Genomic DNA, 14,268 nt, shown 5'->3' with positions numbered 1-14,268 from the left:
AGAATGGTGATTCAAACGTAAAAAGTAAGGTGGTATGACTTTATGGAAGAAGAAAAGTAGAGAGATAGTTTGGACCGTAGATTAATAATCTAAAGGCTAAAAATAATTGATGTGATATGACTTAATTAGAGGAAAAAAGGAGAAAGATAATTTGGACCATAGATTAATCATTTAAGCACTAACTAAGTGATGATGAACTATATAAGTATATAGGATATCATAAAACAATAAAGATATATATTGAAACATTATGTGAATTATGTTGGATGATAATTTAACATGTTTGTATTTGAAAAACTATAAAAATATATCATGTTTGCATAATGTTTAAATGTGATGATTGTTAGTGAATGATGATGTGGCATCTTGTTAATTAGTGGATGATGATGTGGCATCTTTGCATATTAAGCTTAAGGAGTTAGTGGGGGATAACTTTATAGTAAGATTGAATTATGTTGGATGATAATTTAACATGTTTATATTTGAAAAACTATAAAGATATAGTATATTTGCATGATGTTTAAATGTGATGATTGTTAGTGGATGATGATGTGGCATCTTTGTATGTTAAGTTTAAGGAGTTAGTGGGGGATAACTCTATAGTAAGATAGGATTATAACATTAGTTCACCACTTGGACTAGCTTTGATAATTAATGTCCATCCTGCTTGCATGATTTTCCATTAGTTTACACAGAGAAAGGCAGGCAGCACCATGATAATTGCAGCCAAGCCCTCGCCTTTCAGACTTTCAGTGGAGCACTCTTGAGTCATGAATAGTTATCACCGACAGCTCTATTTAAATTAAGAAGGGCACCCATCATATAACAGGAAGATCAAGGGTCTCCGTTGGAGAGAAGATGTTTGAATGTTTGTCAACAAAAATTTTCTCAGTCTACCATGTTGACAGCGAATAATTCCGCTCATTCATTCTGCTCTCATGGACAGCAAACACTATCCATCCTTCTATGGTCAAATTCAAACTTTTACAAAGACCACAGGCCTACCAATCATGTGAACTCCTTTTCGTTGGGATGAGGCCAGAGTGCTCTAATTTAAATAAGGGAAAAAAATTTGTTCGACCCTACCTATATGAAACGTAAAATAATTAAATTCATAAAATCAAATATACGTATACATTTGTTCATTTAAAGCAATGAAATATATATTAAACATGCAATTTTATATATTTTTGTGCAAGTTTAGTGTATGCACCGTAATCTAGAGGACTTACAAATAAAAACACTTTTTTCTTTTTTTTTACGCATCATGTCTGTGTAAATTTTTGAAGAAATAACTAGAAGCTCTAGCACCCACTATAAAGTACTACTAGTAGGTAAGTGGAGTAGATTCATTGTACTAGTACTAGTTGTGCACATCAATGTCATTCTTAGGATTTCAATGCAAATATTCTAGCGTGCAAACCCCGCTGTTGAATTGGTTGGATTCTTTTACAATATTAATTCTTTAAAATCTTATTTTACAAATACACATCTTAGGAAAATTATTATAGAAATAGACCTCAAACACAATTCCTGAGTACATGGTGCTGAGATGGAAATTTTAAATATAATAGAATGAAACATATATGTAAACATACGTTGATTTAAAACTATGGATATATCTTACATATCGCGCCTTTTTGGTATCCCCCTTTTTGGTTTGCGTTGCCCCCTCCGTTCCCCACCTTTCTTAAGGCCAAGTAAACCAATTACTTGATCCCCACCTTTAACAAGGCCAACTGGCCAAGTAAAAAACAATTACTCACCGATTTGATTAATTGGGTGAAAAACCACGCTATTCTGTTTGGTGACAAAAATACACCTACAAATTATATATATACGGATCAAAAAATTATGACAAATACAAATTATACACGGTTCCATCCACAGTAACTCTTTTACTAAACCCATAAATATAACAAAGCTCATATTAGTACTTGTTTTACTAAATGGGATTTGTAATAAATTTTTTTTACTATCGCTAATTTATCAGTGTAATGTTTCGAGTTGCATGGACAAAGAAATTTTATTTTCATGACAACATGTGAAATTCAAATGATGGTGACTACTTTCTCCGTTTTATAATATATAAGTTATATATAAGTTGTTTTGACATTTTTTTAGTCTTTAACCAAATTTATAGAAAAATATAGTAGTATTTTTAACACAAAACAAACTTATTATTAAAATATATTCTATGCTAGATTTAATGAAAGTAATTTGATGTTTTAGATCTTGTTAAATTTTTTCATAAATTTAATCAAATTTAATAAAGTTTGAATAGGAAAAAAATTTCAAACGACCTATATTATGAAATGGTGGGAGTAGTTTACTCCATATGGGTAATATTACAGGACAATTAGAAAACAACTCCGGCGATCGAGCAGCCCAGGCTTCTCTTCTTTTTCCTTTTTTTTAACACTCCATTTCCGTGCAAATTAACTTTTGAAGAAAGCACTAGCTCTGGCAGCACTAGCGTCTACTGAGAAGTGAGAATTACTGTACTCACGGCCTCTTTAGATCCATCCCAAAATTTTTTACCCTGTCACATCGAACATTTGAACACCTGCATGAAATATTACATATATGTTAAAAATAAGTAATTGCACAGATTGTGACTAATTTGTGAGGCGAATTTTTCAAACCTAATTGCTCCATGATTTGACAATATGGTGCTACAGTAAATATTTGCTAATGACAGGTTAATTAGGCTTAATAAATTTGTCTCGTGGTTTACTAAATTCTCGTCTCGTAGTTTACTGACGAATTCTGTAATTAGTTTTTTTATTAGTGTCCGAACACCCATACGACACCCTATATAATACTCGATGTAACACGCTAAAACTTTACACCCTGGTCTAAACCAAGGTTGTCCGTATCCCAATTCGTATCTTGGTATCTTACGATACTACGATCCTTCCAAGCCGAAACGATACCGATCCCACCTAGTATCCTAATTTTTATAGTATCTCGATCCTACTATTCATTACTACACGATCCTACGAAATCTTAGGTGGTATTCCGATTCTACGAACCCTACGATACTACAAAATATTATTTAAAATAACATGGTTTGAAAATAATGTAACTAAATATGCTCAAATTTATATGAAAATCAATTAAATATATCAAAACCAATGTGGTTTCTCTTGATAAATGTCTCTATTTGCATGATATATATCATTACTACATTTTTTTATATAGAATAGCTATATATAATTAATATAAATTTTAATTAAACTTAATAAAAGAAAATTTCATAGTATCCCGATACTACGATCCAATATTACTTTGAGCAAAACGATAATACCTAGTATCCCGATACTGATAACCTTTGTCTAAACACCCCCTCCGTAGTGCACATCAGCGCCAGTCCTAGGAATATCATAGGATGATCCTAGCATGCATGCAAGCCCCGGTACCCACGGCAGCCGAGCCACAATGGACGCGCGTCCAATAATTTTTTTTATGTATAACTATTTAATTGGTTGGGTAATTAGCCTAAGTAATAATACTCCCTTCGTTGTTTTTTTGTTTGACGTCCAACGTACTGTAGAGAGATGTCGGTAGTGGACCCCCTCCAACACTCTTTTGAGCCTCCCCATATCTAAACGCAGACACCCTCATAAACGCTGATGTGACTACATAATTACTCCGGTCTATACTCTATAGCATTCCCCCGTAAACACGCCGTGCAAAGCTAACTAGCTAGTGCCAAGATCTACCCCCTCACTTGCATATCTACCATCCCATAATATTAGATTTGCTACAATGCCATCACTAAAATTGGCCTCGCTAGAATCCCACCCTTAACCAGAACTTCTTTGTCAAAATACCATCAGGAACGAAAATGCCCCTCCTTTCTTCATCCTCCAACGGCTCAAAATCTCGCCAGCACCAACCGCCAACTCCACCGCCGCACCACTAGTGCTGTCTCGCCGGTGATGATGGGGGATGATGCCCTCCCGGCCCTCCCCGCTTCCCATGCCATTCGCCGCGTTGGAGCTCCGTCGCTGTCTCCACCTTTGCGGACTTCGAGCCTCTTCCATAGCCCCGTCGAGCCGCACGCGGTGATGACAAACAAGCCGAGAAGTGGGTTGACAGGGATGAACTCATCGACGGTGGGAGCGCACTACTGCAAACAAGATTTTTCTAAACGGGCATTTTGATTTTTCCGTACGGTTGTCCGGCCCGCACGCAGCCCATCGTCTAGGAAAATAGGCATTTTCGCATGCGGGTGGTCCAATCGCATAGGATAATCGATTATCCGTGCGGTTGTGTTATACCACTCGCACGGAACAAAAAAGGCCAAAAATAATTAAAAAAAGCAAAAAATGCCGCCGGCCGCCAGATCGCTGCCTTGACCGCCGCACGCGAAGACCAGGAGGAGGACGACGAGCGGACGACGAAGCCTTGCCTCGCTGCTCGCCGCCGCCACGCCCGACCGCCGCCACCCGTCAGTGAAGAGGCGGCGTAGGTGGTTGCGGACGGTGACGGTGCGGCCCTCGGCGAGGATGTGGGGGAGGTAGGCGTTCTTGACGAGCGCGTGGTGGCGGTGGTGGAAGGTGGCGCCGCGGAAGTCGTCGGCGACAGCCTCGTGGTCGTCGACGGCGAGGGCCATGCGGTCGGCGCCCTCGGCGAGGTCTTGACGCCCGCCAAGCTGCTCGCCGCCCCTCGGCCCGGCCGCCGCCTCGCCCAGGTCGGCGCCGCACCCGACCGCCGCCTCGCCCAGCCGCCCCTCGGGCCGGCCGCTGCCGCGCCCAGGCCGCCGCCGCGCCGGACTGCCGCCTCGTCCCGGTGGCCGCCTCGCCCAGCCGCCGCCTCGTCCCGGTGGCCGCCGCCGCGCCCGGTCACCCCTCGGCCCGGCCGCCGCCGCGCCCTTCAGCCACCTCGCCCTGGCTGGTTGAGGGAGAAGAGATAAAAGAAGAGATAAGGTAGAGAGAGGGTTGAGGGAGAAGAGATAAAAGAATAAAAGAAGAGGGGAGTGGTTGGGAGGGAATAATGGGGAAAAGGAAAAGAGAGATAGAAAAAATTTGAAGTGGGTGGGAGGGAAAGGAGGGAAGAATATCCCGTGTGGTTGGATTAGGACGCCCACACAGAAAAATCGATTTTTCCGTGCAGGGGACACCCAGCGCCGCTCCCTCAATTTTTTCGTACGGTTCTACTTATGGACCACATGGAAACAAAGAGTCTAGGAAAATCAATCGCGTAGTAGTGGCGGCGCGTCGAGGCGTCAATGCCGACAGAGACGATGGCATCACAGGGGCCAAAGCCCTCGAAAAGCAGGCAGGATGGGTGACGGGGATGACAGGGAGGGCAGTGCTTATGTCTTAGTCGGCGAGATGACACCGGTGGCTGTCGGCGAACTCTTGAGGATGGAGGGAGAAAGCAGAAGAGCTAGGGGCATTTTCTTCTCGGATGGTATTTTGGCAAATAAGTTCTGGTTGAGAGTCTAACAAAGCCGAGTTTAGTGATGGTATTGCAGCGAATCCAATCTTATGCGATGGTAGATATAAAATTTTTGTCATACAATAAATTTTTCAGGGGATTTGGTTCGTGAAATAAAAAGTAGAAAATGGGTTAAATGTAAAAACTCTCGGTAGGTTAGACTCTCATGATTTGACCAGCAGTATATAAATTAACTCCTCCCTGACGAGTCTCCTCCGGCAGATAGATTTTCACTCAGTAATTAACTTGATCGCCGATAGAAGACAGTTACATCAAGGCAGTATGGCGGCAGAGATGATCAGCTCCGCTGTCGTGGGAGAAACGCTGAACAGGGTCGTGTCGAGGCTGGTCTCCGGCGGCAGCCACAACGACGACGGGATGAGGGGTAATAGCATGGAGAGGCTGGAGATGGCGCACAGCAGGATGGAAGCCGTCCTCGACCTCTCGACGCGGTGGCCGGTCACCGACGTGTCCCTGCTCCGGTGGCGACGCAGGCTGAAGCGCGCCACGGAGGAGTGCGACGGCGCGCTCCGGCGCCGGCGCCGCAAGCAGCGCGCCGTCGAGGACGAGGCGGCGGCGGTGAGCCGGTCCTCGTTCCCGCGACGCGTCGCCCACGCGGCTAGGTCGTACGTCGTCTCGGCGCTCATCGGCGGCTACGACTCGTCGTCGAGCTCAGACGTCCGGAGATTCGAGAGGGTCGCGGACGGAGCGAGCGAGTTCCTGAAGCTAGTCGAGCTTGGCGGGACAACACGGCCACGGCTTGCGTTCTTCGACGACCCTCTCATCGGCCGTATCATGGCCGGCGAGACGCTGAGGTACCTGGCTCTCCGGGGCAGCAGGTTATACTACGTGGGCGCGCGGCCGATGAGCTTCGAGGAGCGCGGGGTGGAAGCCATGGTGGGGTTCGTCGTGCAGGATTTTGAGGCGCCGTCGAGGAGTTTCAGCGTGGGGCTCATGATGCGCCTCTCCGAGAGTACCGACGTGCTTGGCACCATGATCGATTGTATGCAGTCAGTTGTCACGTCCCACTTCAGGTCAGCAATTCTTTAATCTTCTACTCCCTCCGTTAAAAAAAAAAGCCAAACCGTGGGTTCCCGTGTCAACGTTTGACTGTTCGTCTTATATGAAATTTTTTTATAATTAGTATTTTTATTGTTGTTAGATGATAAAACATGATTAATACTTTATGTGTGGCTTATCTTTTTAATTTTTTTCATAATTTTTTCAAATAAGACGGACGGTCAAACGTTGGACACGGAAACTAGGGTTTGTCTTTTTTTTTTTTGGGACGGAGGGAGTACATATCTTAACCGCCAGTTAATATTTTGTAACGTCATTTGCCCAACGTATTTACGGCGACAAACTTTTTCCCTAATGAATATAGTTAGATATGACTTATTTTAATATTTTTTTAAACAGTAAAATGGTAAATAAATTGCCTGTGCATATTTGAGTGGGCTTCTTTTCTAGTTGAATCAAAAGCAGTATTATCCAAGCTAAGTGAGGCCTCAGAAATAAAAGCATAGGCTTCTTTAATTATTTATTTATCTATTTTTTTATTGCTTAATTGAAAATTTTCAGGGTTGCAGCTGAAGAGGTAAGGAAAGAGCTCATTCAGCTGCCAACCCAGGATTTGACGTGGGTGGCACGCTCTCCTTACGGTCACAATAAATACTGGATCGACGTCCACACCACCCTCACCCAGTGGTATCGTCCAAACCCGCTCTGTTGTACCGAACACCAACACAGCCACCTGGACGACATGGGCACGTCGCCGTCGCCGGCGACGCCGCTGTCCACCACGTACCCGGAGCATGTCATCGCGCTGCAGCTGCAGTGCTACGTTCCGGCGCCGACAACTGATCAATCCCCTAATGACGACCATGGGCGTGAAGAACAGCTGCTGCCACCGCCCCTGAACATGAAGCTGAGCATGCTGTTCATCCCCCATGACACCCCGGATCCGGAGGAGGAGGACGACGACGGCGAGAAGCACGGCGGCTCATATGGTCACCACCACCAGAGCCGCGCTTTGGAGGTGATCGACGAGGAGGAGCGAGACGGCGGCGCGTGCCAGCTGCAAGACGTCGACGAGCGGCTGCTGCCCAGGGCGATGGATCGCCTGCGCAGGAACGCGGCGTCGAGGACGTACCAGGTGTGCCTGACGTCCGGCCACGGCGCCGCGCACATCTGCGTCGAGAAGACGTCGCCGTCGACGGCGAGTGCCAGCGGAAGAAGAAGAAGAAGAATAAGAAGGAGCAGTACAGGCGGGGCTGCCGCCGCCGCCAGATCGGCGGCGCGGTCGTCGGTTGGGACGCGCCAAGGCGAGACGGCGGAGAAGAGACGGGAGAGGTACAGTATAGAGGGGTGGCGTGAGTCGGCGAGACAGCTGCTTAAGCTGTGGGTGGTGCGCTCGTCGGAGAAGCTGCGTGGCTCCGTCAGCTCGTGGACTACTGAACACTACTACAAAAATACCCCTCAGTGTCAGTTCTTAAGTTCTAATAGGTATCGGTTTCAGGCCCAACACCTTTAGATCGGCACCAATGACTAGTTCCAGAACCGGCGCCTATAATATTATAGGTGACGATTCTATCATCAGAATCGACACCTATATGGTACTATAGGTGCCGGTTCCTTTAAATAACCGGCACCTATAAAGTGTAAAGGCTGACACTTGTACTCACCACATAGGTGTCGGTTCTTATAAAGAACCGGCACCTATAATAATAAGGGTTAAGTCCGATTTACCCCCTAAACTCTTGCGAAAGTACGCTGTACCCCCCTAAACTATAATACCAGACATAATACCCCCTTAAACTATTTAATCCGGACACTTAACCCACCCTCCCCCCCCCCCACGACCAATTTCGGCTGGTTTTACCGTTTGATCCGACGTGGCACATCCACGTGGCAAATGATGTGGCATTAACATAAAAATACCCCTCCCCTCCCCCACCCACACACTCTCTCTCCCTTTCTCCCGTGAAAAATTCCCCAACCCAAACCCCTAACAATAGCGGTGGAGGCGGAGCTTGGCGGCGCGGCGGCGTGGTGAACGGCGGCGCAGGCGAGGCTCTGCGGCGCGGCACGATGCTCGCACGGCAGCGCGGCGCTGCGCAGGCACGATGATCGCGCGGCTGCGCGGCACACACGCGGCTGTGCAGCAAACAGCGCTCGCACGGCGGCGAGGCGCACGCGCGGCAGCGCAGCGGCGCGGCGCTCGCATGGTGGAGCGGCACTTGCAGGGCGGTGTGCACACACGCGGCAGCGAGGCGCACTCGCAAAGCTTCGATCTGCACTTACGGATGCAAAGGTGCAGATGGAGGCCAACACTGCTAGGTACAAGGAACATATGGGAGTAATGGGGAAGCAAAAGGATACTGGAAATGCTAATCTAGTTAATACATTAGAGAATGAAAGATGTGTGGTTATGTATGCATTAGTAGCATGCGTATTTGTAATTCTGGGGTTATATGTTAAGCTGTGATCTTCCTATATATGCAGTGTACTAGCATGTAATCAGTACTGATATATGTCATGGAGGCTATCTGAACCAGCATGTTTCTCAATTTGTGATGGTCATGTTTTGTGCAATAAAGTTTGTGTGCAGTTAGTATAAATCAATCACAAAGGCTATTTGGAATAGCACAAGGCAGCATATGCTTCAGTGAACATTTTCAACCAGTGAATATTTTTCAACTTAATTAAATCACTTAGCCATAACTTTGGCATTACCACCAAAATAAGCATCACTAGCCAATAGCCATAAGTCTGGCTTTACAACCAAAAGAAACTTGTCATCAGAGTCACAAATCTGACATTACAACCAAAATATCTATATATGTCATCAGGCCACAGTCAGCCTCCTAACTTGAAGTAGGCCTCCTAACTTGAAGTTTTTTCCTTGGTGGTCCTTGAGTTGCTGCTGCTACTGTAATAGCATGGCCAGACTTAGGAGAATGCTACAAGAAGAGATGTGTTAGCAATCAAGAAAGCATAGGAGGCTATTTTAGTAGTAATTACATGGTAAAAACTTACAATCTTGTGTGCAACAGCAGGTTGAACTTGAACTAAGTGGTTTGTGGTAGATGCCCTTTTCTTCACTTTTGAGGAGCTCTTCTTGTTAATAGGCCTAGATTGTGCACTAGACGAAGCCTGAGCAGTGCCTGCATTTCTCTTGCACAAGTTGTCTTGTTGTGTCCAATTCCCTTGCATCTTCTACACCTAATGATAGTGCCCACTTTTGACACCCTGGTTGCTTTGGGTTTTTCATGTGGCTCCCTTCTCCTCTCCTTCTTTGGTCTACCTGGCATTTTAACATAGGGAGGTGCAGCAGGCTTGGGTCTCTTAGATACTGGCCAGCTATGAATGCCTTCCACTGGCTCAAGGCAATGTTCATATGTTGACATGAATGCTTTCACTGAGTAGCAGGAGGCAATATATTCATCAAGGCTATTGGTTTTGTAGTGGATGCAAGCAATAGCATGACAGCAAGGGAGCTCTGCTAACTGCCAATATCTACAAGAGCAAGTTCTGCTTTGAAGATTGACTGTGAACCTTTGTTCATGATGTTTCACTTCAAATTTGTCATTTCCATTTGAAATTGCATGGCAAAATCCATATTCTGTAACATAAGCATTGAGTTTCTTAAGTATGTTTGGACATATTGGTCCTATCCACTTCTCCATTTTGGTCCTATGCTCATGTATCCTAACCATGACTTTTCTTCTGATAGCTTCAAGCATACTGATTATAGGCAGAAACCTAGCCTCAACAATCCATTTGTTGAAGGATTCACACATATTGTTGTCAACCGAGTCACAATTTGATCCTAACTTGAACCATGCCCGGCTCCAGTGATGAGGATCGGTTTTCATGATAGCCTCGGCTCCTTCCCTTGTGCACTATGCTAGCTTTGCTTTTCCTAACATAAACAGAGGCCTACATGGAGCTTTGGCACACCTCCAAAATTTTTTTTGCCATTCCCTATTCTTGAACTTCTTCCTCCAATTGGCATAAATGTGCCTAGCACAATTTCTATGCTCAGCTTTAGGTATCCAGGTCTCAACAGCATTAATAATTCCCTTTTGTTGATCTGATATGACCACCCAACCATCACCATCACCAGCAACAAGATCTTTAAATAGCAAAGCACAAAACCAGTCCCATGAGTCATTGGTCTCTTTCTCCACTATTGCCCAAGCAATTGGGTACATCTGGTTATTTGCATCCCTCCCTAATGCACATAGTAACTCACCATTGGTTGATCCCTTGAAAAAGCAACCATCTAGTCCAACAACTCTTCTACAACCAGCAAGGAATCTTTTCTTACAAGCATTAAGGCATACGTAGATTCTATGGAACACAGGAGTTGGACTATCACTATCAAGAGTGACTACTACTATACTGCCTGGGTTACTTCTTAGTAGCTCAAGTTGGTAGTCAAATATCCTTGAATACTCACACCTTGTTGCATCATAAAGTTTCTTCAGAACATGTGCCTTTGCTCTCTTACACTGAGGAACGCTGGCATTTGCAAACATTTCTTCAGAAACAGTAGAAATCATATTCTTGATACTCCATGTTGGGTTATCTCTAATCATCTTCTCATACTTCTCTGCAATTCTTGTTGATGTTACCATTGGATTATCTTTCCTCTGAGGGCATGTGTGTCCATCAGTAAAGCTTGTGATTTGCCAACTATTGGTCCTACTTGTCTTTTTAAGAAGACAGACCCAAGGACACAATTTCCACTCACATTTTGCTCTGACTCTATCACCCTCATCCTTTACAAACTTCACATACCTTCTGTTGGCTAATGCATGTTTTATAACTGCATCCTTGAACTCTTTCTTACAATCAAATAGCTGGCCTAGAGTAAAAGTCGGAGTGCTGCTACTACTACCTCTGAACCTTGGATACTTACTCCTTTTAGTGATCAACTGACCATCACTGTCCTCTTCAAATGAATCATCTGCACTACTGTCATCATAAGGTGTTGCATTTCCATCATCCTCAATCTATACTAGTGCTTTCTCACTCCTCTGACTAGCTCTTTCTCCACAAAACACATCATCGAGATCAGCAACTTGACCATCCTTCAGCTTCTTCTAAAACTCCTTAAATGATTTCATGATCTCATTTGCTTCCTCATCCTCCTCTGAAGAGCAGCTGTCCCCACCTAAATAATCACTATCAGAATTAGAATCACTTTCAGCACTATAAGGAACCAACTGATCATTATGTGCTACCACTTGTGCCTCTTCCTTGTCCTTCTTAGCAAGATTATGGCATTGTCTCAGTGACTCAATTTGTCCCTGAGTCTTATCTGGTATTGATGTTACTATCATAACAGGCTTCTTCCCTTTAGTATCCGCTTCAAAAATTTTAGCAGCCTCCTCATCTGAAGAAATTTCTTCAATTTCATCTTCAAAATCACTGTCATTATCACTTCCTACATCTTCTGCATCTGAACTGTCTTCTTGTGCAACTTGTGTCTCAACATATATATCTGCAACCTCTGCTTCACTAGTACAGTCTGACATCAGTTGGCAAACCTTGTCATCCAACAAAACACGAAGACCATCCTTCAGTTCTTTCATTGGGAACAACCAATGCAAAAGCATTGGTTCCTCAACTGCACAATGGTCCTTTAGATGACCCTTAACCTCTGGCAACGAAACTTTGTCACGGTCAATGCGTGGTATTGCTTCAGATCCACCACAGTAATGCTTTTGCCTACCATCGTATATGAACTCTCCATTATAGTGGAACTGTACAACCAAAAAGTTCTGAACATCCATCGCAAAGACTCTACAACCAGAAAAAGCAAACCACTAATAATCCATCCACAATTAAATACTCATAAATCGATAAAGTAAGCTCAACATCCCACTGGGCAGCCATAAACAAATCAACAAATGAGAGAATCATACGAGCATCCCAATCTCACTGTCCTAAATTGACAAATAAATAAGCAGCTCACAACTGAAGGCCGTGCCACGCCGCCGCATGAGCGCTGTTTGCTGCACAGTCGCGTGTGTGCCGCGCAGCCGTGCGAGAGTCGTGAGTGCGCAGCGCCGCGCTGCCGTGCGAGCGTCGTGCCGCGCTGTAGAGCCTCGCCTGCGCTGCCGTTCACCACGCCGCCGCGCCGCCAAGATCCGCCTCCACCGCTAGGGTTAGGGGTTTGGGTTGGGGAATTTTTCACGGAAGAAAGGGAGAGAGAGTGTGTGTGTGTGGGAGGGGAGGGGTATTTTTATGTTAATGCCACATCATTTGCCACGTGGATGTGCCACATCGGATCAAACGGGTAAAACCAGCCGAAATTGGTCGTGGGGGGTTAAGTGTTCGGATTAAATAGTTTAAGGGGGTATTATGTCTGGTATTATAGTTTAGGGGGGTACAACGTACTTTCGCAAGAGTTTAGGGGGGTAAATCGGACTTAACCCTAATAATAAAAGCCAAAGAAAAATAAATGGCGCAATAGAAATATATCCTGAAATACAAAAATGACACAATATTATATTTGCATCTTCCACATCCACATCCTCCACACAAATCATGGAATATTACATTCACATCTTGAACATCCACATCCTCCACATTTTTCAGATTTCAGATTACATCACAAAATAAATATGGGGCAGCTGTCCAACTGTCATTCAGCAAAAACATAACCTATTCTATGATTCTAAAAACTGCAATCAAAGTAATATCTTCTATCTATTATATACTAAAAGTCCATAAAACTTCCTATAAACGCTCTTAAACCGCCACGTGTCACTTCTACAAGCTTGGCCGCCATGTGGCATTCTACGATCCTACCATCGATTTTTATTTAAATTGGTGGACCCGCTATTTTACACCGTTGGATTAGATCTATTTAAGAAAGTTTATGCTTTCTATATCTAAGATAATCTGTTTACCAGAAATATTTACATACGTAAATGGAAATAGTTACGTTCGTTCGTTACGTTGGATGGAAAAAAACAAAGAACATACACGTACGATAAAAAAACTATAAAGACAAAAAAAAAAAGAACATACACGTACGATAAAAAAACTATAAAGACAAAAAAAAATACAGTTCACCTGGGATAAAACGAAGGCCAGGTACCATGTACACACGATTAAAACCTAAAGAAAAATATATGTACAATGTTATAACCATCGAAGCCTTTTTAAAATAGGATCTTCTATACGATAAAAATAAAATTTATTACTCTACAAATATGATCATTTGGTGTTTCTACCAGCACTCTTAGACCGCTACTTAACACTACGTAATTTCACCGTCGGTTTTTATTTAAATTAATGGACCCATTATTTTATACCATTACGTCCCATTATTTTATACCATTACGTTAGCCCACTTCCTCTTAATCTCGTATCTATACGAGAGAAACTTTTTACCAGATATTAGATTTAAAAAACCAAAGAAACATACGTACATACCAATATAAAAAAGCTATAAAGTCCAAAAAAAAAAACATATGTACGTTGGTACAACCATCGAACAATAATATAGACAATTGTTAAAATAGGATTTTCTATACTATAAAACAAAATTTATTACTCCAAAAATATGCAAGTTAAACAAGATCAATATAAATATCAAATCAAAGGTATTTAAACACCCATTTTTAAATTATTTTTAAATCATAAGCTCAAATTATAATCCGTTGCATTTAAATGTTGATGACTTATCATAGTTATATTACGAAGCTAAATACATTACAACACAATAGTAGAGCTGACATATAATAATTAATATAATAATAATTTTCAAATAATTTAGGCGACATATAATAATTAATTTCA

General features: G+C 43.4%; 1 protein-coding gene and 1 pseudogene across 1 annotated transcript; one reads left to right on the top strand and one right to left on the bottom strand.

The window, feature by feature from the left end:
- Positions 1 to 5,666: 5,666 nt before the first annotated feature.
- LOC9268519 (uncharacterized) lies at positions 5,667 to 8,204 on the top strand. The gene is made up of 2 exons (XM_026021976.2): positions 5,667 to 6,482; positions 7,030 to 8,204. Exons 1-2 carry the CDS (start codon positions 5,731 to 5,733, stop codon positions 7,979 to 7,981), a joined length of 1,704 nt encoding a protein of 567 aa, XP_025877761.1. The 5' UTR covers positions 5,667 to 5,730; the 3' UTR covers positions 7,982 to 8,204.
- Positions 8,205 to 9,548: 1,344 nt separating this feature from the next.
- LOC136354577 (uncharacterized) lies at positions 9,549 to 12,251 on the bottom strand (annotated as a pseudogene).
- Positions 12,252 to 14,268: the final 2,017 nt, after the last annotated feature.

Source organism: Oryza sativa, chromosome 12 (assembly GCF_034140825.1).
Source record: "Oryza sativa Japonica Group chromosome 12, ASM3414082v1".
Lineage (NCBI taxonomy): Eukaryota > Viridiplantae > Streptophyta > Magnoliopsida > Poales > Poaceae > Oryza > Oryza sativa.
This window is presented reverse-complemented; position numbering and strand designations above follow the sequence as displayed.